At 36.9% G+C, this 27,403-nt stretch overlaps 2 protein-coding genes across 4 annotated transcripts in view; one reads left to right on the top strand and one right to left on the bottom strand.

Annotated features, from left to right (window-relative positions):
• The first annotated feature begins 2,574 nt into the window (after positions 1-2,574).
• LOC107714099 (poly(ADP-ribose) glycohydrolase-like) lies at positions 2,575-10,678 on the top strand. Its single transcript, XM_016519817.1, has 16 exons — positions 2,575-2,839; positions 3,465-3,932; positions 4,040-4,126; positions 4,211-4,315; positions 4,404-4,475; positions 4,559-4,645; positions 4,737-4,897; positions 5,001-5,113; positions 5,647-5,719; positions 5,795-5,870; positions 5,946-6,093; positions 8,596-8,674; positions 8,787-8,895; positions 8,982-9,072; positions 9,195-9,323; positions 10,467-10,678. Exons 1-16 carry the CDS (start codon positions 2,651-2,653, stop codon positions 10,583-10,585), a joined length of 2,106 nt encoding a protein of 701 aa, XP_016375303.1. The 5' UTR covers positions 2,575-2,650; the 3' UTR covers positions 10,586-10,678.
• Positions 10,679-10,994: 316 nt separating this feature from the next.
• The window catches only part of ogdhb (oxoglutarate dehydrogenase b), a 21,834-nt gene continuing 5,425 nt past the window's right edge, over positions 10,995-27,403 (bottom strand). For all 3 annotated transcript variants that reach the window (XM_016519815.1, XM_016519813.1, XM_016519816.1), the window contains 19 exons: positions 20,364-20,479; positions 20,109-20,263; positions 19,714-19,860; positions 18,904-18,994; positions 17,768-17,947; positions 17,228-17,356; positions 16,446-16,625; positions 16,200-16,352; positions 15,690-15,792; positions 15,431-15,559; positions 15,012-15,162; positions 14,800-14,927; positions 14,501-14,679; positions 14,342-14,413; positions 14,125-14,250; positions 13,634-13,706; positions 13,378-13,541; positions 13,051-13,205; positions 10,995-11,882 (listed from right to left, as the gene is read on the bottom strand). In XM_016519815.1, the coding sequence (XP_016375301.1) occupies positions 11,762-11,882; positions 13,051-13,205; positions 13,378-13,541; positions 13,634-13,706; positions 14,125-14,250; positions 14,342-14,413; positions 14,501-14,679; positions 14,800-14,927; positions 15,012-15,162; positions 15,431-15,559; positions 15,690-15,792; positions 16,200-16,352; positions 16,446-16,625; positions 17,228-17,356; positions 17,768-17,947; positions 18,904-18,994; positions 19,714-19,860; positions 20,109-20,263; positions 20,364-20,479 (2,552 nt within the window). In that variant the 3' untranslated portion in view covers positions 10,995-11,761. The remainder of the gene's footprint in view (positions 11,883-13,050; positions 13,206-13,377; positions 13,542-13,633; positions 13,707-14,124; positions 14,251-14,341; positions 14,414-14,500; positions 14,680-14,799; positions 14,928-15,011; positions 15,163-15,430; positions 15,560-15,689; positions 15,793-16,199; positions 16,353-16,445; positions 16,626-17,227; positions 17,357-17,767; positions 17,948-18,903; positions 18,995-19,713; positions 19,861-20,108; positions 20,264-20,363; positions 20,480-27,403) is intronic.

The raw sequence follows: 27,403 nt of genomic DNA, 5'->3' as shown, positions 1-27,403 counted from the left end.
AAACAGATTCTAACACGATCATCAGACATAAAACAGTATCAAAACTATGTAACATTATGGAATAAAATGTCGACCAATGAAGAGGTAATAATAACTGTCAAGCTTTGGGGTGTTGATCGACTTTATCTACATTTTGATTATCATTCTGAATCCAATTCAAAGTCTTTTTTCAGCTTTTTGTTCAAAATGTTGTTTATTTCTTTATTTTTTATGAAACTTACCACATTCAAGTGTTTAAAAAAGAATGCATGAAGCTAGAATAAAATGTATTTGTTTACAAGCAGATACCCTGTTCTTTTGATGTTTATATGTTCAGATATTCATGTAACAAAATATATACAAATTAATACCTAAATAGGGACACAGTTGTATACTTAAAGTATGATGTAAAGTTCACTTAAAGAAAACTTACGAGTATAATTGCAGTATAAAACTACTAAACTAGTAGTTTACTGAGACTATACTTCAAAGTGTACTAAAAATGCTACAAGTATTTAATTAGTAAACTATCAGTATACCTATAAGTTCACCTTTAGTATAGTTGCAGTACAAACTAAACATTTTGATGTAAACTAGTTGTGTACTCAAAGTTTACTACTGTTATACTTAAAGTATACTTAAAAGTATACTTTTATATACTAGAAAGTGGGCCAATTTAGTCCCAAGGAGTATTGAAATAGTACACTTACAAGTATACTACTAGTACACTGATATTTGTATACTTACTACATAAAGTATACTTAAAAATATACTTGAACTTTACTTAAGTATACTTACTAAAATAAACTTGAAGTATACTACTTTTTGGTAAAGGAAGTTTCTTTAAAAAAATTTTTTATGATGTGCAACCTAAATCTCATTATTTAACATTCTTTTCACACTAATATTTTATGAAAATTACCTCCTCCATCTAAATAATAAGCACAAATTCCATCATTTCTGTGGCAAAACATTGGTGACAGTTTTTTCAGTAGCATTTAAATTTGAAGTGTGAATATATTTGTCAGAATTAATGTAAATGTTAGGTAAACACTGTAAATCATGTCAATGTTATATTTACATTCATGCACTGGGCAGATGCTTTTATCCAAAGTGACTTACATTGCATGCACATTTTATTTTCCCTGGGATTGACTTAGAGTCTGTCTTGGCTTTTACACAAGATCTCCTCAGGTTCATCTTGTACAATCTGATAAGCAACAATCATGCAAGACAAAAACTAAATTAACAATCACACAGTGTGCACCATTTGTCAGGCCAAAATAATGTCCCACTGGATGAAAGAAAATAAATATACTTAGGCTGAATTAATTGCATTGCTTATACACATTGTTTTTTAATGCACTAGCCTTATATGCTGGTTCATTTTCCCCTATAGATTTTTAGAAATAGATTCTTCATAGAAATAGATCTTCAGCAACAATGTTTAAACCTTTGAGATGTTAAGTGCAGTGCTATATTAGCTTAATTAAAACAAATATTAAATGTAATGGCCAAATTCCCAGAAAAGAAGTACGCTACCTGAAGGGAGATCCACCAGTTTGGTTCAGGATTTCTGAAGTAAGGAATTTCTGAAATTCTGAAAGAAGAAATATTAAGGTGAAATTACTTCTGGAACTGATGCTACTAAAAAAAAGTGTCTGTTCAGTACTGCTTTGCAAATACACAGTGACAATTTCAAAATAGTTTTTTGTTTTAGATCAACATTCAGTCCAAAGATGAACTAAAACCACAGTGGTAACATGAATATGAAGCATTATTTGATCGTTTCTTCTCTCAACAGATAAACTGTACAAATGGCTGAAGAAGTTCTGTGGACATCACTTGCCAATAGACTTGTACAAATACATCAGAGAGAAGATTGGGCATTAGCTTATTGTAAATCTGTCTGGGTACTACAATCTCACTTCAGCGAAAAGTAGTCAAAAACAGTTCAACAGTATTAAACATATAAAGCATAACTCTGAAGAATAAGAATAATTAAGTAACTAATACAAAACTGCTGTTTAAATTGTATTTCTTTTTGGACCACAGAGGTGTCATAGAAATATATTTACGTAATTCAAATGCTTTACAGCTTTTCAAGATTTATACGATATGTATATATTCTGAATCTGATCAGTATAATGATAATCATGATAAAGGACACGTATGGCTTCTTCAAAACAAAATAAACTTTATTGTTAAATTTGTAGTTTTCTTGCTTTAAGTTTTAAACAGACACCCTTTCCTGTACCTTTTCATTCTCATCCATGGTATAGACTTTCCAAGGTCTAGAAATTTAGCACTTTAAGTTTCAATGTTTTGCTTCTGTACCTCATAAATTCCACTTTGCTTAGGCATATATATACACACCGCCACGAGACATTGTCATTGTCTGTATATGAAAACAGAGATTTAAACATTCAAAATGCATCATTTAAGTGCGTATCACAAGTGTTTACTAGTATTAGTGGTTTGTTCAAATCACAAACCTTAAGTATGAGAAATACTGCCAGCTATGATTTAGCAAACACCGTCCACAACTAAAGCATATTGGAGTGTGGCGCCATCTGGTGTTTAAAGAGACGAACGACAACAGTCATGTGACGAAAGGTGAGAGATTAATAAAGCGGGTTTGACCAGGAAACACTATGACAGAATTGATTAAATGTCAGCTTTAGAAATAAATGCTTGTGGTGTTTCCGTATCCCGTCATCGCTCATATGCTGCATTTCTCAGGAACTGCCACGGCTCAAGGTTTCATTCTCGCGCGTTCACTTTCGTTCTGGTCACACAAGCGATCACAAGCTTTCACAGACACTGGACGCCAACTGCACGGACTATTACAGCCGAACAAGTGAGTAGATGTCATTTACCAGTTTCTGCACCTTCTGTTTTACACACCATTTGTAAAACCTCGCCAAAGTTGCATGTGGTCCGTATAAAAACATCGCATTTGATTGTAACGTTACACATAGTTCGTAAAATCGAAAGTGAAAGAGCACCAAACACTACAGAACAAATATTAAACCACTACATATTGTATATAATTATTAAATTAAATTAAAATAAAATAGAGGAGATAGACCATTTTAACATTTTCCTCGTCCGACAATGTACATGTAACTTTGAGTACACATACTTTTGTTTACTACGTACTAATGTTTTTACCACTTAGTACCCTTATAAATACGCGTTTCCTGTCTTTTTCGTACTCCAGTGAGTTCTTGGTTACCCAGAAAGTTGGAATAAGAAAGTGTTCACACTGTAAACACGCCTTCAGGCAGTAAGTTAGCGTGTTTAGGCACCAGGCAAACCACGCAATTGCCGAGGGGGGCCCTAAACACGCCCTTGCCTTCAGGTAGATCCAAAACGGGTCAAACATAGAAAAATGAAGATCCGCACATATCAAGATATAGGCCAAAAAGCTGATTTGTCTTGTTTTGTATATTTCCGATGCTTTTGCTTTATTTGGGCCTTAGATGTCACAGCAAGACAGCACTCAAGTGAAGGGATGCTTAAATCAGACAAATAACAGTGGAAACACTGGTGATCAGTCACCAAGAGGAGAACCCAAAAACCAGCACTCATCCACTGATTCTGCAGGCAAAGGGGCCACAAGACAGCCCACATCTACTGAGAATGAAAGGGAAGAAAAAACGCACCTATCTAATGAGAGCGCAGAGAAAATGGCCAAAAAAGCCAAATCTGATGAGTTCCAAAACCCCAAGCCAACCCATAGTGCATCTGGAGAAAGCAGCTCAAACCAGCCCTCTCAAGGTGCACCCATGGACACTTCAGATCCATTCTCAGACGCTTCCAGCTCAGGAACAAGACCAAAGCTTGGGATACAGCTGGGTCCCACATATCCCATTAAGAACCTCAAAACAATGCAAAACTCCTCCACAGAGTTTGACAAGAAACTGATTGGACATATAATAATGATAGATGTAAGAATCAAATGTCATTCTCAGTTCTTGTATTATAATCTTACTTTATAAAGTGTGCTATGAATATGAATTTGATCATAATTCATGTTACTGGCTTGTCTGAGCAGATGACATGCTTCCAAAGAGGTGTGATTGTCCCTTTTCAAAGAACTCATGTTTGGGATTCCAAAAATGTGAAGTTACCACATCTGTATGTAAGTATGAGCATCCAGAATGCTATTAAACAAATCTCTCTCTCTAAAGATCATTATATTCAGTATAATTATTATTCCCCATAGCCTCCGTCCCACAACAAGTCCCATGCACCACCCTCTCGCTGGGAAGCCACCTGTCATGCTCTGCGCAAGCTCACCAAAGGCAGTAACTCTATTGGGGATGCTGAGGTACTGTAACACTAAACAATGACAAATACTTTTACACTAGCTAAAGTGTTTATCATGTGACCTGTTATCTGTTTTTGTCTATTTGTAGACCGCAATAATGTCTTACAATTCCACCAACAAGGGAAAATGGACATTTGATGCGCTTTATCTTTATGGTCAGGTTAGTGAATCATTCTCTGTTTCAGAGGACAGGTAAATGTTAATTTGAAAATACACAGACTCATTTTTGTAATTGCTCTACAGCGCTTACACACAGTTGACAATAATCTCCATTTGCTGATCCCAAAGATAGCCAAACTAGCTCTTGAGTTACCTGATCTCATTAAACAGGTACTGTATGGGTTCATATTGTACAATCTTACAAGCATCAACCAAACAATAAAAATGATATACTTACAATGTCTGTACTCTCTGATTCCAGCCCATCCCTCTCCTGCGACAGCAACAGAACCAGGCCATAACAATGTCTCAGCAGCAGATTTCCAGTTTGTTAGCAAACGCCTTCTTCTGCACCTTCCCTCACAGGAACGACACTAAACCTGGTTCAGAATACTCCAACTTCCCCACCATCAACTTCAGCAGGTGATGCACTGATCACATTACACTGAATGTTTCATTCTGATCTGAAAATACTGGTGCTGTATCTGTTCATTTTATAATATACATATATATTTTTTCGCCATAGCCTATTTGCTAATGAGAAAGACCCAGCAAAATTAGCCCAGAAAGCAGAGAAACTGAGGGCCATATTCCATTACTTCAACACAGTGACAAATGAAAGTCATGATCAAGATCCAGGTATTTTTGAAGGAAGTCTCTGATGCTCACCCAAGACTGCATTTATTTGATAAAAAAAATACAGTAAAAACATGAATTTTGTTGAATATTATTACAATTTAAAATAACTCTTTACTGATGTAATATATTTTAAAATGTAATTTATTCCTGTGATGCAAGGCTTAATTTTCAGCATCATTACTCCCAGCCTTCAGTGTCACATGATCCTTCAGAAACCATTATAATATGCTGATTTGATGCTCAAGAAACATTTCTTATAATTATCAGTATTGATAAGAGATTAAATATGTTCGTAGAAACTGGGATACTTTTTTTTACCAGGTTTATATGATTAATATACATTTCAAAAGAACAGCATTTATTTGAAATAGAAATCTATTGTAACATCATGAATGTCTTCACGGTCACATCCTTGCAACTTTTGAACGGGAGTTTATATGTCAGTGATGCATGCAAATATTTCAAAGGATGAGCAAGGAATTTATTTTCATTTCAGTGTAAGAAAATTTAATTTCCTTTAACGTCTTTAACAGCATCAAAACCAGATGGACTGGTTAGTTTTGAAAGGATTAGCATTCCACCCTCACAGCTCCCTGACTGGAATAAGTAAGTTGCACTAGTAATACAGTAAATAGACTAAAGTGTGTTGACATGCCTCGTACTGATCGTGTTGGACTTTAGACAGAAGATGCCCCTGAGGAACCTTCACATCTCTTCAGAAGGATCCATTGAGAAAGAGGGTACAGGCATGCTGCAGGTCAGTTTCATCTAAACATCAGTTTTGTACCTGTTCTTCAGATAAGTTTCATCTACATCATGTTGTTCTGGACAGGTGGACTTTGCCAGCAAATATATTGGTGGAGGAGTGCTGAAGTCAGGACTGGTTCAGGAGGAGATCCTCTTCCTCATGAGTCCAGAGCTCATTGTGGCCAGACTCTTCACGGAGAAACTGGCTGATAACGAGTGCCTTAAGATCACAGGTACTGCTGGGGCATTTAGCACAAAGTTATCTTAAGGCTGTAATACACTGCACAAGATTTAAAGGGGTCATATGATGCGATTTCAAGTTTTCCTTTCTCTTTGGAGTGTTACAAGCTGATTGTGCATAGATAAGATCCCTGAAGTTGTAAAGACTAAAGTCTCAAAACCAAAGAGATATTCTTTATCAAAGTTAAGACTCTGCCACGCCCCCCTAAAACGGCTCGTTCTAACACGCCCCCACATATCTACCTCACTATGTGGAAATATTAGCATAATGCGCCTAAATGTGCATGAAAAGAAAGTAGGTGTGGTTTCAGTAACCGCAGTTAGTGTTGAAGCAGCCATGTCAGGGAGACGCTGTGTGTTTCTAGGCGAAAACAAAAGCACTTTATTTGGCCTTACGAAAGTAGATGCATTTAGGAATCTTTAAGATTACTTACAACAGAACAGCAATGCATTTTATGGACGACCGTTTCGTGAACCTAGGAGAGGAGGTAATTCTGACTTTACTATGACAATCTGGCGCTTCTGAATCAGCTACTGTTTTGTTATTAGTTGTGTGTGTGTGAGAGAGAGAGAGACAGGGTCACATCACAGTGGAGTCAGCTGTCTTAACCGTGGCTTGTGTGCTGCAAACACATATTCATCACTGTGTCTGTCACGAGACTCTGTTCCCCTTTCGGGCTCTGTCTTTACATTTATTTTGAAAGATGAAGCTCGCGATTATGGTAAGGGGCGTTACATTTCCGACGAGTGCTTGCGGTGTTCGGCCAATCACAATGCACTGGGTCAGCTGGCCAATCAGAGCAGACTGCGCTTGTCGGAAGGAGGGACTTTGTAGAGAACGAAGCGTTTGAGAGCGGCGGGTCGTAAAACTCGTAAATTTATCACATTGATTTAAATAGGATAATCTTGTACCATCTTGATATAAAAAATAAAGAGTAAGAAAATATATTCCATTCATTGTTATTAAGAACATGAAGTGCATTAAACATTACATTACATCAAGGTTTCCAAAACTAAGGTTTGTAAAGGAACTGCAAAGGTTCGTGAATTTAATGAAAAGCTAATAATTAATTAAATAATAAAAAATGTCATTTTAAAATAAAATCAATCAAAATAAAACACTTACTAAAAAAAATTAAATATGTTGGTGCCGATAGCCTCGTGGGCGGCACGTCGACATGTAGTGTCTCAGGGGTACTTCAAGTAAATATATTAGGTGAAAAAGGTTCAGATGGCAAAACAAGTTTGACAAAAGTCTTCCAAAGACATAGTAATGCTTAAATAACCTGTGATAAAGTGATAATTCAAATAAAAATTTATATTGAATATAAATATTTACTTCTTAAACCTGAAATTATTTTTGTAAATCCAGTGGTCAAATGTTGTGTAGCCACCTGACTAATGACTGATCTCTGTGTGAATGTCCACAAAACTGCAAGACTTTCTGACTGTATATAAGTGGTAGGCTATTTTAGAAAGGAACATTTAAAAGATGAAAAAGTGGAATTTCAATCAATAAATTGTGAATAAAATATTACTATTGTGTGAATAATATGTAATAAATAAAAAGTAACTGTAGTCTGCTTACAAGCATTTTAAAATGTAATTTAATCTAATTACAAGTAATTAATTTTTGGAATTACATGTAATCCGTTACTACCCAGCTCTCTCTCTCTATATATGTGTGTGTGTGTGTGTGTGTGAGAAAGAGAGAGTAGGGTAAAATAGGAAAAAATATACCCTATTTTCTTTTTTTTTCTTTTTGGACAACCAATCATAGTCTTCAATAGAATTTGTCTTACCTAGCAACGGGGTCAGCCCTGTCTCCTCACTAGGAATAAAGTTTTTGTCTTTTCCTTGCTCAGAGTTGCTCTCAGATTGGTCCTGAATCACTTTTTTTAAAGATTTATTTTTGGTGTTTTGCCTTTATTATGATACGACAGTGGAGAGCAGACAGGAAGCGAAGTGGGAGAGAGAGAGAGGGGGGTGGGATTGGGAAAGATCCTCGAGCCGGGATTCGAACTTGGGACGCCCGTAACACAATGGTGTTGTATGTCGGCGCACTGCCCACTAGGCTATCGGTGCCAGTGGTCCTGAATCACCCTTAAGCAAAGATTGCTAGTTAGAAAGTTTTAAGCTAAATTAGGAGCTCTCTGAGAGGATTCTTAGAAGCTTTAAGAATACAGGCTCAGACCTTTAAGTCATTCTGATCATAACAAACTCACGCAGAAACATGTGCCTTGTTGCTAGGACACGTGTGACAAATGAAAACAACAAGTTTTCTAAAATCGGCTCAAAATATGAAACATGTTTGATATCTTCTAACTGGATGGAATCAAAGTCTGCAGCTAAAAAAAATCCCATATAGTAACTCCTTTGCTGACATGCCACTGAAAAGTGAAAGTGAGATGAGAATTTAAAAAAAAACATTTTTGGGGGGTGAGCTACTGCTGGTCCCCATCTTAGACTAAGTCTTATTTATAATGTGTCATCAGGTCCTCAGATGTACAGCATTACTTCTGGCTATAGCAAAACCTTTTCTTGGGTGGGTCCATACAATGATTGCACAAAGCGGTAAGCAACGATGACAAATGCACAAAATTCAGAAAAGTGAATTTTTCAAAAAATCATTGGTTTTACAGAAAAAAAGTAAATTAATGTAACATTGTGTCAAATTCACTCATAGGGATATGTGGAAGAGGCGTTATCGGCAGATTGTTGCCATTGATGCTCTTGACTTCAAGAACCCAAAGGAGCAGTACACCCAAGAGAACATAAAACGAGAACTCAACAAGGTACTAGTTTTAACACATTAAAATATATGTAAGAATTTTGCCATTCCTAACTGTAAAGGTTATTCAGGCTTGTGTGACTCTCAAAGGCATTCGTGGGATTCCACGGAAAACCAGAAACAGCTATCGCAACAGGCAACTGGGGCTGCGGTGCCTTCAATGGAGATCCTAAACTCAAAGGTAATAAAGAAACACACACACACACACACACACACACACATTTGATCTGGAGAAATTATAAACACTTTACATTGATTACGATAGAGTAAATGCACAGAACAGAATGTGTTTGTCCTCAAAAGCTCTCTTCCAGTTGATGGCTGCCGCGGTGGCTGAACGAGACATGGCTTACTTCACCTTTCGCAATGAACATCTTGCATACGAAATACAAAGAATGCATGAGATACTGACCAAAAACAATGTGACCGTAGGTAAGTACATACACTGAAATCAAAACATACAGGAATGAGGAGGCGTAAGTACTAGAATTATTAATAGACTACAATAGTAGCTCTTAGGTTGATGATATACACTATACACTACTGTTCAAAAGTTTGGGGTCAGTAAATATTTTTTTAATTATTAAAAAATAAATACTTTTATTCAGCAAGGACTCATTCAATTGGTAACATCAATAAATAAATGCTGTTCTTTTGAGCTTTCTATTTATAAATGAATCCTGAAAAATTCAGGATTCCTGAAAAATCAGCTTTGCATCACAGGAAAAAATTACCTTTTAAAATATATTACATATAGATTTTTTAAAATTGTAATAATACTTCACAGTATTACTGTTTTTATTGTATTTTTTATTAAATAAATGTATCCTTAGTAAACTCAAGAGACTTCTTTCAATAACATAAAAAAAATATTAGAGACCCCAAACTGTACTGTTTATGTAGAAACTACAGTTCAGCATTATTTTTAAATTGTATTTTTAATAGCCAAATTCAAGAACCAAGGGTGTTCAGTGTTGTTTTACAAACATACAATAATACAGTACTAAATGTAAGCTAGTTGTTTTTCAGCTACTACTGTTCAAAAGTTTGGGGTCAGTAAATATTTTTTTAATTATTAAAAAATAAATACTTTTATTCAGCAAGGACTCATTCAATTGGTAACATCAATAAATAAATGCTGTTCTTTTGAGCTTTCTATTTATAAATGAATCCTGAAAAATTCAGGATTCCTGAAAAATCAGCTTTGCATCACAGGAAAAAATTACCTTTTAAAATATATTACATATAGATTTTTTAAAATTGTAATAATACTTCACAGTATTACTGTTTTTATTGTATTTTTTATTAAATAAATGTATCCTTAGTAAACTCAAGAGACTTCTTTCAAAAACATAAAAAAAATATTAGAGACCCCAAACTGCACTGTTTATGTAGAAACTACAGTTCAGCATTATTTTTAAATTGTATTTTTATAATATATTTTTAATAGCCAAATTCAAGAACCAAGGGTGTTCAGTGTTGTTTTACAAACATACAATAATACAGTACTAAATGTAAGCTAGTTGTTTTTCAGCTTCTGGTTTAGAGTAACCTGATCATTTCTACTCTCAACAGATAAACTGTACAAGTTGCTGAAAGAATTTGGTGGACACTACACTCGTGAACATCACTCGGCAACAGACTTGTACAGATTCATCAGAGAGAAGATCAAACATAAGAATAGCTTACTGTAAATCTGTCTGGCTTCAGCAGTATTAAATATGTAAAGCTGCTTTGAATGTATCAGATTTCTGAAAGATCAGAATAATGTAACAATATAAAAAAACCTGCTGTATGTTATGTATTTGTTTTTGGACCACAGGTGTCATATTAATTTAATTGTTTACCTTAATTAAAATGTGTTATAGTCAGTCACGATTCATATTCATTAACGAAAAATTCAGATTGATTAAAGATCATCTGATAAAGTACACAAGACATGTATGTCTTTATTAATGCAAAATAAACGGTGTTGTTAAATTTGTTAAATGTTAAATTTGTAGTTTTCTTGCATCATTTGTAAGTACAACAAGCAAACAGATTGAAATTGAGATGAATGGAGTATTATAACAGTAGTCTGAAATAAACATAAGCCTAAGAAAATAAATAAATCCTTTTATTTGATGTCCTGAAGAGAGTCTTTCCGCTTGTTGCTTAATCTCAGCTTATTGTTTTTTTAAATAACAAGAAGATAAAATGATTGTTTCAGCTTTCAGTCCTTGAATTCATTTACTGAAGTTCATTTTACTTTGGCACTGAGTGTTTAGAGGGTGAATGGGAGAGAAGAAGAGGATAAGGAAGAAAGATAGGGTGTCTTTACATTTCCTGCTATATTCTAAAACTGCTAAACACAGGCAAGCTAACTTGTTCCTTTTTCGCAATAATTAAAAAATGCATAGGGTTCCATGCATGCCCTTTAAAGCCCTCATGCTATCATGACGTTTCAGTGTCTCATTTCTGAGACGTCCATGCCAACTCAGGTAACGGACAGTGCAAACATTTTCTTGCGCTGTTGATATGATTTTGTGCATATTCAAAATTTAAAAAAATATTTGTATTATTGAGGGGAAACCTCTAGTTTAAGCTGCATGTCACTTTAAATCCCTATTAAAACCATCATCAACATGCCTCAGAGACACATGCATGCAAACTGATCCCATTACCATAACATTGCTGAAAGCTTGCATCCTTTCATAAAACCTGCATAGATAGGCCTCTCATATCTACTGTACAGTGCAAAGCAAACCTGTGCTTTGGTCAGGAGATTCCTAGCTGCCAGCCTGCCTTCTAACGCTAACAGTGGGGTGTGAGTTTCCTGAAAAACGAGGGACGGAGGGATGGTAATGAAGGGAGTGGATGGTGCGAGGTGCTTAGGACTGGTTCTGGAAGGCATCCGGGTTGAAGGCTGTGTCCAAGAACCGCTCCAGCTCCACAAGATGAGCCTTCTTGTTGCCTGTGGCGGGGGCAGCTGCAGGCTCTCGGCCGGCGTACCTGAGAAGAATACATGTAAATATAATGTAAATGCATGTTTTTCATTTATCCAAAGTGACTTACAAATTAGGGCTTACACGCATTAGCAACACATGATAATTGGGTACAAATACTGTTGCATGAATGCACAGCATGAAAACTTCTTCAGGTCAACCCAAAGTAAACAAACAAACAATGAAATGGATAGTTCACCCAAAAATAAAAAATTCTGTCATTAATTACTCACCCTAATGTCGTTCCAAAACCCTTAAGACCTTTGTTCATCTTTGGAAAACAAATTAAGATATTTTTTATGAAATCCAAGAGCTTTCTGACCCTCCATAGACAGCAACACAACTGAAATGTTCCCAGACCCAGAAATGTAGTAAGGACATTGGTAAAACAGTCCATGTGACATCAGGGGTTCAACCTTAATTTTATGAAGCTACTAGAATACTTTTTGTGCATAAAAAAAACAACGACATTCAACAATTATTCTCCTATATAAAGTATAGAATAAAGTCATTATTTTTGTTTTCTTTGCACACAAAAAGTATTCTTGTAGCTTCACAGAACATTTCAGAAATCTCTCGAATTTCATCAAAAAATATCTTAATTTGTGTTCTGAAGATGAACGAACATCTTACAGGTTTGGAACGACAGGGTGAGTAATTAATGACAGAATTTTGATTTTTGGGTGAACTATCCGTATAAATTTGAAACATGTTAAAAAAATTATGATTATTATTATTTATGATTAATTATTACTATATTATACTATTATATTATAATAGCATTATCACTTATTTTATTATTGTTAAAAAACATTTTTAAGAATGGAGTATTTAGCCATTAAAAACCATTAAAATATTTTGTATTTGCAATGCAGTCATTTTTTATAGTATCATTTCTAAATATGAATAAAGAAAAACAAAGAGAACATTTATTGTAAAACGATATTTCTAAAAAAAAAAAGCAGTCCAACAATTACTTTTTGTAGTAATTGTTGGACTGCTTACTTAAATACTTTTAAAAAAATCATGAAAATATTGTCAATATTACTTGATACAATGGCTTCATTGTCTTTATGACAAATATAATTATTTTAATTTTGGAGGAAATATATAGCCTAGTTCTTGAGAGATTTTGTGAGATTCATTCTAAAGATGAATTTAAAGACATGAGTTACCAAACGGGACAGGTGTTGTTGAAGGTTCTGCTGATGCGTGGCTTGACATAGTCGTAGTAGCCTTGATTCTTATGCTCTTCCTGGCACCACAGCAGCTGAGCCTGCGGATACTTCTCTGCCTCAGCTTTCACCAGGTCAAATGGGAATGGAGAAAGCTGCACAATAAAACATTTAAAGTCATCAAACACATCTTTTAACTAAAAAGGGTGCAGGCATGAAGCGAAAATGATAATGCTGGACTAGTATAATGAGCATTCTTATTATAGAGAAATAAATACAGTACATGGCCCATTTAATAAATATAAGAATCAAAGTATATGCAGGTACCTGCTCAATGCGGCTGATGGCTACTGTGTCCTCCAGGCCTCTGGTCCTTCGTTCTTTGGTGAGGTCATAATAAATTTTTCCTGTGCAGAAGATGAGACGCTTCACTCCAGCTGAATTCTGTGATGCACTTCCTTCTTCAGGAATGAGACGTCTGAAGTGTGTGCCTAATCAAACCCGAACACACCTGAACATTACTAAAAATGCTCTAGCGGGACATTGTATAGCAAAGGATTGCCAAGATTTCAAGTGGAAAAACCTGGTAACATGTCGTCAAATCTTGACTTGGCCTCTGGGTGCCGTAGCAGTGATTTAGGCGTGAAGATAATGAGCTAGAGCAAATAGAAAGAAAGATTAAATCTTCATGAAACCATAAGTTAGCTACAAACAAAGTCCCACAATATTTGACCAATCCATTTTCATGACTTTTCTATGTCCAGGATTTTTAAAAATATTTACATGGATTTGCTAATGAATCCATTCAAAACAATGTGTAACCCATTTTCAGTAAATCATTGAAAAAGCTACTTAGAAAGATTTAGTCACAAATTGGACACTGCAAGTACAATAGCTATTAAATTAAATATTTTAGAGAAAAAAATACTCAAATTTCCATAGCAAATATATGTTTTTCCACGACTAATCCATGATTTCAAGAACTGGAAAGCAACTTTAAAATTCTCTGATATTTCCATGTTTTTCGTGGTGAGGGAAACCTGTAGAGATGATGAACAGAGTGAAATGTCTTACTGGCTTTCTGAAGGGCAGAAGAATCTGCCTCCGAAGAACATGGAAGTAATTTGCAGGAGTGGAGCAGTTCACCACAATCCAGTTACAGTCATAAAGCTGCCGGACGGCAAAGTCCTCTGTGATTTTCTGTGTCAAACAAATGAGTATTAAGACTGATATTCATAGTAAATATTGTGTTCGGTTAAAATTTTCATGCTTAAAAAAGCCAGAGATTTACCGGGAAAACGTCAGGGTCATCATTGCACATCTGCAAGAATCTCTCTGGACGGGCGGAGGAGTGCTCTGGTCCCTGAAAAGATCACCAAGAAAGTAATGAAAAAAGGAGCGGATGAGAAGATGGAAGCTCAGAGGTGGATTTAAGATGAAAAGACCTCACCATGCCCTCCATGCCATGAGGCAGCAGCAGCACAATGCCGTTCTGTCGGACCCACTTGGCCTGGCCGGGGGAGATGAACTGGTCGATGATGCACTGGGCGGTGTTATGAAAGTCTCCAAACTGAGCCTCCCAGAGCACTAGAGCATTAGGACTCGCCATGGCAAAGCCAAGCTCAAAACCTGCACACAATGAGACACAGACCTGAGGATATGATTGTTCAGTGGGCATATAATGTGCAGCTTCTTATGGGTTTGTTTGACCGACAGCAACCAGCCACAGTTCATTTGGTTTATACCCACCAAGAACCCCGTATTCTGACAGGGAGCTGTTGCACACTGTATATGGAGTTTGGTTCGGGTCAATGTAGTTCATGGGAATGCAAGTCCGTTTGTCAACGTTCTGATCATGTAGCACATGGTGCCGATGACTGTATGGGGATAAAAAGGTGGACTATGGAGAATCAAGTGCCAAATCAAGTTCATTCAGAAGCACGAGATACAGCTGCTCTCACCTGAAGGTCCCTCTCTCCACATCCTGACCACTGAGACGCACATGAATGCCTTCCTTTAGAAGAGAACCTAAGGCCATGTATTCTCCCAGAGCCCAGTCCACTGAGCGGTTCTGCACCATTGTAGCCCTGCCCTTCAGGATACGGGTAAGACCTTAGAAGAAGACGGACAGAATAAGTACAGAAGCTGGATTCGAGCCAAACAAGCAACTTTATGATAGAATTTTTGGCAATTTATTGGTGATTTCTATGTTTTTGTAACGCAAGCTAATTTTGAAGATTTCAGTATTTCTGCATTCAAGTAGATAGGAACTGTAGATATAGCCGGTTCCCAACATGCTTCAAAAATGACTTTGGGTACAGGCCATTTGCCTTTTCATAATTGTGTGCAGGTGTATGCAGAGATGAGAGTGAAAAGGTACCTCCATGGATAGTGAAATCCTCCACAGGCACAGAGGAAGCCACCTGACCAATGTGACTAAGCACTTCTTCATTAAGACCAGTGGATGGACAGCTCATACTCTTGGGTTGACCGTCCAGAGTGAAGAAACCTGTAGAGTTAAGCACAAATGTCAAGTCAAGTAGATTTCAGAGCAAATACACGCATGTAATACACACACGTAAAAGTGTCTCAGTTTGGAGACATTGTACATAAACACAAACACACACACACACACCCACCTGGCCAAGGTGAGTCAAGCCAGTGCTTAATGTGCAAGATCTTCTCATCTTTAGAACGATTGTACGCCTCCTCACAGATTTTGTCATACTTGGCAATTTCCTCCTACAAGGACAGACAGGCAACATTATATTAATGTAAATACTCACACAAATCATTTAAGTAAGAAAGTATTTGACAAATATTGTCAGTTTCCTATTATTGTAACTACAACTTAAACACTACCGATCAAAAGTTTAGGGTCTGTCAGATATTTAAATGTTAAAGTCTATTATGCTTTGGTCAAAGATACAGTAAATATGGTAATATTGTGAAATACTACAAAACAGCATTTATTAAAAATGGTAAAAACATTTATAATGTTACATAAGATTTCTGTCACTTCTGATCAATTTGATCTATTCTTGGTGAATAAAATTATTAATTTCTTTCAAAACAATATCTTTCTGACCCCAAACTTTTGAATGTCAGTGTACATATTCATCTTAGGAGTAATATTTGGTTAATCTGACCTCACATTCCTGTCTGCTTACGGCTCCTTCTGCAATGAGCTTTTCAGCATATTTCTGCAGAACAGGTTTCTGTTTCTTTATCTGTTTGTACATCAGCGGTTGCGTAAACATTGGCTCGTCCATCTCGTTGTGGCCGTTCCGTCTGTAGCTCACCTACAGCACAAAGAAGAACACCAGAGTCAACACCTAAAACACATTTGACACACAGTTGGAAACATTCCGACTTAAAAAAATGTGCTTCCCTACCAGATCAACCACCACATCTTTATGAAAGGTGGCTCTCCATTCTGCAGCTACATTACACACATACATCACAGCCTCAGGATCGTCTGCATTAACATGGAAGATGGGAGCGTTGACCACTCTGGCCACGTCCGTGGGATACGGCGAGGAGCGCGCCATCCGAGGGTCAGTAGTAAAGCCAATCTAAAGAGAGGGGAACAAAAATATTTAAATAAATGCACATATTTGCCTCAAAAAAAGTCAAACTTATATGGCAGTTTCAACCATTTTGATAAATTGCACTATTTTAACCACATATTTTATCTTCAAAACCCAAGAAATGTTAACCATCTTTTCAGGACAAGTGATCATGAAATTATATGTGTTATTCCAAAACAAGAACCTATATAATATATTTATACAAAATTATAAATTATACAATACTACTTTTGGCCAGGTATTGTTTTAAGAAATCAGTGCTTTTATTTAGCAAAGATGCATTGAACTGAGCAAACATTAATAATAAGAAATGTTCCACTTCCTTGAACAGCAAATCAGCATATTAGAATGATTTCTGAAGGATCATGTGACTGAAGACTAGAGTAACGATGCTGAAAAATTCAGCACTGACATCAAAGGAATAAATTGCATTTTAACATATGATAAACAGAAAAGAGATATATTAAATTGTTTTTGACTTCAAAAACATGAAGAAAAAAACATCTTACAGACAAACTTTTAAACTGTAGTGTATAATCAATTTAAAGAAGAAGTTCCCTGCTGGTGAGAGTGTGTGAGAAACAGACCTGGTTGTTTACGACCACGTGAATAGTGCCATGTGTGGTGTAGGACGGCAGGTCACTCAGGTGGAAGGTCTCATAGACGATACCCTGACCTGCGAAGGCTGCATCTCCATGCAATAAGATGGACATCACCTTTAGAGACAAGGACACAGTCTTCTTAGTGACTTCATGTCAATCGTGTCTTGTTGTCTGATCACAAAAGATGATTTAAGACTGTTCTAAAAACTGTTTACATAATACAACCGATCACACGTTTGTCTTTCAGGGAACTGTTTAATCTTTGGATATAAGCCTCTTGATTTGTGTTTCACTTTACAAAGTTACAGACATGGAGGTCATCTATATACTAGCGTACTACTTGACAAAGTAAACTTTAAGCTGATGCCTGCACTAGAAATCTACAGTAATAATAGATTTGTTTTCCTGATGCACTGATTAAAATCCTGCTAATGCAATAATGGGGTTTCATGGGGTCTTTAAGAGAAACACTCAAGTTTAATAACATAAGCACAGATGCTAGAAGCACGAGGGCAGTTCACACACCCTTTTGCCGTCAGAGTCACCGCAGTAGAACTGCTCTGCCTTGGTCTTGCCCTGCACTACAGGGTCCACTGCCTCCAGGTGTGAAGGGTTGGCCATCAGAGACAGAGTGATGTGGCGATTAGTGACTCGGTTGATGCGTCTGTGGTACATACCCAGATGATATTTCACATCACCTGAGCCCTAAAGAAAAGTCACAAAGAGAAACTGAAACATGAACAGGACTGGAATGATAATATTACATAGTTTATATCATTTTCCCAGACATGTGGGAGAGGACACCTGTTTTCACAAAAAGCATGTCACCATGGATTGTGTGCAGAGCTAATTAAGTAAACCACAATTACAGTACTGAATGTTTTATGTATCACTGCCCCGGTTGTTCCAGATTTGCAATATTTGTTAAACATTATCACTTTCATTTTAAAGTTGTCATGAAATGACAATTCAACCTATTTTCTAAATGCCTGTTACTGTGAACAATTCAACCATGCACATTTTTTTAGTTACATCATAATTACGAAAGCTTGTTTCTGCCACAGTATAAAAAAAGGTAACTGCGACTTTTTATCTCACAATTCCTGACAATTTGCAAAAAGTTAAATTTTTTACATCCTGTGGTGGCATTGTGAGACATAAACTTAAAAAAGAATAAATTAATTCAGAATTGTGAGATAAAATGTGCTATCTTTTTTATTTTTTATTCCTTAGCAGGAAAAAAAGAGAGATGTAAACTCATAAAAATGAGAAAAAAAGTCTCTCAAAAAATGAGAATTGCATGATGTGAACTGGATTCTGAGAAGCATACAGTTTAAAGCGGCTTGCACTTCTTTCGGATGCGTGTGCTGCCATATGCATTTAAGACATGTTTCCCTCAGCACATAACTTATATCTTATGGTTACATCCTTATCTGCAAATGTTAGAAAGTCACACCAGTATTTGAAACGACTTCAAAACCGAGGTACCGAGGTCATTTTTGTGGAAGAATTGCTGAAATGGGTCCTTGGGCCTAAAAAAAAAAGTAGATCTGGCTTTTTATTTGTGTGTAAACGGAAATATTTGTTTTGTAATCTGTATACTGAGCTTAACAAGAAACTAGTGCTGAAGGAAATGAAGGTGGCTTGAAAGAGCTCCTCACCTCATCTGCAGCTTCCAGCTTTGAATCAAACTGGCAGAAGATCTGCTCCAGCTCCTTACGGATCACATTAGCAAGCACATTCAGACGGCCTCTGATGGAGAGCAGATAATTCAGACATGTTTCAATGGCCCTACATATACAGTATACTTCATTAACCAGCATACATTGTACAGTAGGGCTACCCTCGACTAGTAGTCATTAATTTTAAGCATTAATCGAATAATCACACGTTTATTAATAAACCATTCAAGTCATAATAATGAGCATTTAATTGCCTACATAGCCTAATAAGCTCTCAAGCGCACACATAAAGTTTGCCACAGCAAACCGCAGAAGTAATGATTACGAATGTGTGTTATTGTCAGTGCACACAAATAAACAGAGTCTTTGCAGATTCAAAAGATGTATTACTCTTATCTTCATGACCAAAAATGACAGAGTATTTTAAGAGCAAGTGACTGCACCGGCGCCTCCATCTGTCATGCAGTGAGCGCTACTATTCAGCTTCCATACTCCCACACAGACACTTGAATAGCACACATTTATTCAGATGATAAGCCATATTTGAGGTCGATGACTGATAAGCAATCATTTGGATGTCCTGCATTAATACTGTATTACCACATAGACCAGCCGTTAACTATCTGTCCGTCACGGACTACGTGACTTTGCCACTTCCTGTGGATTGTTTTATTTTTTTCTGCGACTAAGCCACTAATAAAATTTTGGTCGACCAAGTCTCTTCTCGTCGACTAATGGTTAGTCGACTATTAGGGGGCAGCCCTATTGTACAGTTGGTTGTTCCTCTACCTGTGTGGCATTCCCATGATAACGCTCTCCACTCCGTTCTCACTAGATTTGTCGATGATGGTTTTTAGTGCAGGAATGAGAGACTCGCATCCCTCTAGGCCAAAACGTTTCTCTGATGACCATTTCCTTTGCAAGAACTCCTCAAACCTGGCAGCATTACAAAAACATTCACATAATAAAAAGAATGTTATTACATTAAATAACAAGATATCAAAGCAAGTGTCATCTGCGAACAAATTATGTAAGTGATTTGTTTGACAAAACTGATTCCCTTTCCTTGGTGTCAGTATTAGTGGATGTATGAATTCATTTCTGTTTTGTGAAGGGTTTTGCTTAAATTATTTGAATGGCAAATAATGCATTCAGGTCTACAGTAAACTATGGCATGGACAGACCTTGTTGAGCGGACCATACGGGTCAGTAGAGTCCTTTTCTCGTCCAGAGTAAACTGCATCACTCCCGGCTTCTCAAACTTCTGTCTGATCCACTGGCATTGCTGCAGGTCATTGATGAACATGAACTCCACCCCGATGTGCTGACAGTAGGCCATCTGCATAGTGCAGCGAGAGAGAAGTCATGCAAAACAACCAATCTTTATAGTTCGACAGCAGAAAGAAAACAAATTTGTTATGTTGTTGGTGGATATGTACCTCTAAACGCCGAATGATTTCCCTGAGAGTAAGGGCACTTTCACTTCCCCCAATGAAGGTTGTGGTAGGAAGCCGGAAAACTTTATCCAGATCCGCTTCTTCCAGTCCATAGAAGCCTGGCAGCAGACATGCAAACACATGGATGGGGAAAAGGGAGGAAGGGCAAGCGAAACAAAACACCACAGTGGATCCGACCGACACACATAAACACAGAGGACAAATGGAACTGCGTTAGAGGAAGAATTTTTATATTTTATATATAATTTTTTATATTTTTAAAGTGCAAATAAGAGCACATTCAAGCACATAAGACAGAACATGCGAAGAAAAAGCTAAGCCAACAGTATAAGCAGAGGAAAAAGGAAACACGAGGGTGAAAAACAGATCTATTCCAGCCCAGTCCACCGGTGCCACAGGGAATGCATGCATAACACCGTCTACACCGGACGCGACAGTTGTCGTGTCGCGTCGCACCACAACAGCTAAAGTCTGTCTACACTGGACGCGACAAAGCGACCGTTGAAAATCATCTGAAATTTGTGTCAGTACATCATAAATAGAACGCAGCAGCAGTTTACTGTCGGGAATTTGTCGCGTCGCGCCGCATCCAGTGTAGACAGCATAATAGGTTCTATTGTATTTTGTCGTGTCGCGCCGCTCGCGTCCGGTGTAGACACGGTGTAAGATGCTACAGATGGCAACTTGTTAGTCATAACATGCATGTTTGAACAAACACATTTTACCTAGAAATGTGTTTGAGTGTACAGTTGAACTATTTTCTCATTGATTAATAAGCAACATGTGAGTGTATTCCACAAAGCAGAAATGCAGACTAAAATCTCGCATACCAGTTTGCTCTGACCTATGATCTCAAGGTGTGCTGAAACATGGCGTTCCTTCACAATGTGTAACATGAGTTGTTCCTGTTTACTTATCTACACAACAAACATGAACACATGTACTCAATGCTGCAGGCAAGTAAACATGATAACATTCCTGCAACACCAGTAAAACAAGATTATGCTAAATTAAACATGATCACAAAAGTGAAAGAGAAAGACCAAACTGAGAACGTAAGCACAAATAACAAGTCTTGTCAAGTCAAAAGTGATATTCCGGTCTCTAGACCACATTCTTCAATGTAGGTCTGTGGGAATATTTTTTCAAAAAACAAATAAAAAAAAACAAATCATAAATCTGATGGCTTAAAAATCAAGAGTCACATAATTTACACTTTATCATTCATGTCTGTAGCACAAATGGGACACGGACATTAAATTCTTTCACAACAGTGATATTTATATTAAAACAGCACCGCTATAAATTACCATTACGATCTGGAATCCATCAAGGGTAACTTTGGGAGAGTCTAACAGCATGTTCAAACCTGAGCTCTGAGGCTAAATCTGACATTCAGTGAGGATGAGGACATTATGTAAGAAACAGACCCTAGGCAAGGTTAATGAGGGAAATCGCCACATATGCCAGCTGGGTCTCCTGCGAGGAGGAGAACGGCGCAGTGCCACGTGGAGTTATATAAATGTATTTTCGCTAAGAGTTGAGGACATTTTCAATTAAGTTAAAAAAGTTATTTTAGTCTTATTTATATTTTATTATAGTATTTTTTAATATTTTAAATTAGCTTTTAGTTTTAGCTTTTAGTTAATTTTAGGTTTTAATAATTTTTATGTGCTTTTATTATTTTTATTATTATTTTAAAAATATTTCTATTTCACTTTATTTTTAGATTTAGTAATTTTAGTACTTCAAGTTAAACTGATTTTAAGTTACCAAAGCAATATTCCTATTTTCATTTTTCAAAGATTTTCATATAACATTTACACTTTATTTATTTATTTATTTTTTATTATCATGGTTTTAGCTTGATTTGGTTAATAATAACAACAATACTGGTATAAACAGTTTGGAAAAAGCATGCTCAAGTGTTCACTAACAGCCTTATAGAACTAGGCCCAAGAACAATGTTTGGACATGCAAAATCAAGGACATGGGTTACACTAAATGCTAAAAAAGACAGCAAGGCTCTTCTTTTAACTACGCAACACTTTAAGTTGATTTAATCACTGTTTTTTTGATCAGGGAATTGGTGGGAGCTTCTAAAAAAATGCTACTAAAGTGCACTAACTAGTCCTCATACCTCCAGCTGTAAGGTGAGACAGACGGGCTTTAAAAACAGCTGCATCTGAGGAGTCAATAAGCATTACATGAAAAAAGTTAATGCCCCGTGTGTGGACATGTGTTACAAACCTATTTTTGTTTTAACGGTTGTACCATGTCATGACCTGAAAAGAATTGAACCTGTGAGGTGTTCAGAGAAAAAGCACTGAGCGAAGCATTTCCACTGAATGAAACATAGAACAATGCAGCGCTGGAAAACTCCCTCACCCCAAATACTGTAGTGCACTTTAGAACCCGACTGTCAATACACTACAGACTGACGACTCACTAGTATTGGATGCTCATTGACAATCAGCCTGCCATTGATTAAAAAAAGGCTCTAAAATATCAAGCTTTGCCATTAGGAGGAACTGATCAGACAGAGCAAAGCCATTTGGTATTTTGAGTTTGTATGGGGCATTCTGATGGTTCACATTTCCCAAGTTGTTGAGCATGTTGACTGTGTGGGTGTGGCTTGTCTCTTGCTAAAGGTTTCCAGTCATCCACACTGAATGCGTGTGCAGATAAACCTCTACAAAAGGTATGTACACAACAGACAATACAATGAGAAATAAAGCAACTGCTATTCACAGCATTCAGAAAGGCCTATAGCCTAGGCATACTAGTGCAATAATAAAGCCACTGTGAGAGGATATGAAAATGGCAATCTGCAGAGAAAAAGAGGAACTACAACATGACACTAGATGAAAGAAGTATTTCACTGACAAGCAGACGCTTCTGAGGACAAGAGTGATGGGTGCAAAGACATTAGGATACATCATTTACAATGGGCAAAGCCAGGGGACTGGATATGATAATGTACAAACTGATAGGCTCTGATCCAAAACTTAATCTGGCACCATTTTTTGGCATCATGTTTTCAGAAAGGACGCATTAAATTGATCAAAAGTGACATTTTTAATGTTCTAAAAAGATATTTATTTGAAATAAATGCTGTTTTTTAACTTTCTATTTATCAAAGAATACTGAAGACAATGTATCATGGTTTCCACAAAAATATTAAACAACAGTTTTGTTTCTTGAGCAGCAAATCAGCATATTTTGATGATTTCTGAGTGATCACGTGACACTGAAGACTGGAGCAATTTTTTCTTTGATATCACAGAAATAAATTAAGACTTTAGAATATATTCAAATAGAAAACAGTTATTTTTAATTGTAAAAATAGTACACAATATTACGGGTTTTTCTGTATTTTTGATCAAATTAATGATCAATGATTTCCGCGAAGCGGAAAAAGCGCACGGAATCACGGAATCCAGTCATAAAAACGGAATTCACAGTTTAACGCGGAATGTCACGGAATTTGTCAAATTATTTTAGCAGATTTATGCGATTAAGACTGCAGCAGCACTCACATGAACGCTCCCAATAAAATTATTTAGGCTAAGCATCAACATTCACAAACCAATGTTACTGTTATTTTTAACAGAAAAGAATGCAACGTGGGAAATAGTAAGTATCCGATAGCACGTGAAGACAGCAGAGAAGCGCTCTCGCTCAGCACAGTGGAGTGCATCGTTTTGTTAACTTTGTGGTTTATTATTTTGAGTTGTTTGGGACGTGGTAACACACGGCCCTCTCACAATATATTGCTTTACAGATATATCATGTTTGCCGCTAAGAAATGTTAACGCAATCGTGCTGCAGTGCACTATCAAAAGTTCCGCGCTCTGGAGCGGTTAGCACACACACTACATGCGTACCGTGGCCGAGCCCAACTGAACCATGCTCTGGACCACCTCTTCCAACCGAGCCAGGGACAGCTAAACGAACCGCGCCCGAGTACGGCACACAGCAATCACACTAGTCAAATGAACCGGGCTTTGGGGATCAAACGCGCTCGAGCACGGTTCAAACCGCCTAGTGTGAGTACACCCTTATTCTTCCGCATCCCGCACACACGAGTCTCTACACACTCCACCTGCACTCGCCCATCAAGTGTTGTCCCGCGCCGCGTGCTGCGTTGGGTCCCACGATCGTTCAGGTCTCTACTCGGAAGGTGCCTGTTATAATCGAGGCTCTGGACTCTGAGCATAACTTGTTTTCCTATAACAAACTATAAAATATTTTCTATAAAAACGTTAAAGGGGTCATATGATGTTTGACCCCTTTAACATTATTTTGTGTATTTGGTGTAATGAAATGTGTTTATGCAGTTTAAGGTTCAAAAGACATTAATTTCCACATACTGTACATTATTGTTTCTCCTCTATGCCCCGCCTTTCTGAAATGCGTCGATTTTTACAAAGCTCATCGGTCTGAAAAGCGAGGTGTGCTGTGATTGGCCAGCTATCCAGTGCATTGTGATTGGCTGAATACCTCAAGCGTGTGACGGAAATGTTACGCCCCTTACCATACTGTGATGCCATGTCTCGGCCAGGGCGACGAGACAAAAACATTAAAACCCATTATAAACGAGGCATTTGTAGCATCCAGTTGGGACATAATTACGGATTATAATGACTTATACAGTTTTTTTACGAGTTGCGTTGCATCGTGCTGCGTAAACATAAAACCATGTCTGCATTTGTGATCGGAGAAATGACAAACAACAAGCGCTACTCTACACTGCTCAAAACTCGCGTTTGAATCATCAGTGGCAAATCCTTTAAATATAAAGTGAACATTTGGGCGGTGTTATGCAAATCTTCCCACATAGTGACGTAGGTATGTGGGGGTGTGTTAGAACGAGCCGTTTTAGGTAGGCGTGGTTGACTCTTAACTTTTATAAAGAATCTCTTTGGATTTGAGACTTTAGTCTTTGCAACTTTACAGATCTTCTTTATGCACCAAGAGCTTGTAACACTCCAAAAAGAAAGGAAAAATTGAAATCGCATCATATGACCCCTTTAAAAATACAGTAAACACTGTAATATTGTGAAATATTGTCAATTTAAATTATCTATTTGAATGTTTAACATATACCGTATTCCTGTGATCAAATCTGAATTTTCAGCAGCCATTACTCCAGTCCATAGACTGTATGTCTCAGTGTCACATGATCCTTCAGAAATCATTCTAATATGCTGATTTGCTGCTCAGTAACCATTTCTGATTATTATCAATGTTGTAAACATTTGTGATGCTTAATATTTTTGAGGAAACTATTTTTTCACGATTCTCTTATGAAAATTTGAAATGGTCCTTTGTGTCAGAGCGCTGGAGTTCGTCAGAAATAGAATGGGCTCCCTGCAATACAACTCTGATTCTTCAATCGCGCCATCTAGTGGTCTATTATTGATACAACCACAACTGCTACAACTGATAACCGAGCACTCAAGCGGGTACTGCGAGTCATGTTCAGGTAATTAAAATATGTCAAATTAATATTTTGCGCTCAATTATTTACTTATCAGACAAGTGGCCGCATGATAAGCGGGAAAATTACGTAGTGTAATCTTTATCTCCCTGCAGAGGTTTCTTTTGCAAAATAATCTGCTGACTGTACACTATCCCTCAGCCTTGCCGCGCCCCCCAGTTTGGGAACCACTGGAGTAGGTGATTTGTGCTCTATTAATTTGGTCTGTTACAATGCTCTATGTGTTTGATTACTAATGCCTGTGTAGTTCGGCTTTGCACACAGAGGACAAAAATGTTCAGCCTCGACTCTTTATCGTCATTTTTGTTATAATTTGCAAAGCATACCAAATTGAACAAAACTATATAAATGCAAAATTTGAATTCATGAATATATAACGGTATCCACGGTATAGCAAAATCCATATCATGGAACAACATAATACCTGTTGTCACTTTCATACCGGTATAGCGCCCACCCCTAATATATATATATATGTGACCCTGGACCACAAAACCAGTCTTAAGTCGCTGGGGTATATTTGTAGCAATAGCCAAAAAGACAGACAGCTGAGTCTCCGACACGCGCGAGAGCCGCCTGAACGGGCAAATACATACAAAAGTATGTAAAAGTACCCGTCCTGGCAAGTAACTTTGTAGCTTTAACAATGATTAGTCTATATTGAATTTATACAGTGGATACAGATGCACCGATCGACCGTCCATTTTTTGTTTTATTTCAGACTATCTTCTGTTCCGTGCTTGCACACAAACTGCACTGCAATCATTTTCCCAAAGGCCATTTGTGTGGAAATATTACGTTATTATTATAATTAGTCTGTAAACGGCCGTTAACAGAGGCCAGAGACTATGAAGTTGGACACAAAGAGGAAAAAATACTGTAGCAGTCAGTCAGTAATTTCACAAAGCTAAAGTCAGACCACCCTGTTTTTGCTTCATATTTTGAAATTATACAGTCTAATAAAAATCAAACATTGCACGTTTTTTTTATTTTTATCAATTCATGATTAAAATGCAGTGGCTGCTTCTAATTTCAAATGGCTATGAAAAATCAAGGTGCAACAGACTGAAGAATATGATTTTTCAATTTCTGTACCTGAACATACTACAAACATAACTTAAAGCATAATTTCATTAATCTTTGTGCTATAGGCCTATATATAATTGTGCTATTACTTGTAATTTGTTCATTTGTTTTTATTTACTGGCTGTCACTTGTCTTTAATAATGTTTAAACTTTATATTTATGTTTATTTTTGGCTAGTGATTTTTGCAGTGGTATCGAAATTGAAATAGAGAATAGAGAAAATCTAATTGGCGTCTAAAATATTGGTGTCATATAAGCTTATTTATTAGAATACAAGATAAGATCAAAAACAATGATAATAGCAACTATTTTATTTTTTTTGTGGCAGGGCCAGTGAAAATGTTGGCAGGGCAAGTAAAAATCTGAACCACTGGCCCAACCGGGCCAGTAGAAAAAATCCTTAGCGTTGATCCCTGATTGCTGTGATTGCTAG

The sequence above is a fragment of the Sinocyclocheilus rhinocerous genome, unplaced genomic scaffold (genome assembly GCF_001515625.1).
Source record: "Sinocyclocheilus rhinocerous isolate Xijiao unplaced genomic scaffold, SAMN03320098_v1.1 scaffold4921, whole genome shotgun sequence".
Classification (NCBI taxonomy): domain Eukaryota; kingdom Metazoa; phylum Chordata; class Actinopteri; order Cypriniformes; family Cyprinidae; genus Sinocyclocheilus; species Sinocyclocheilus rhinocerous.
This window is presented reverse-complemented; position numbering and strand designations above follow the sequence as displayed.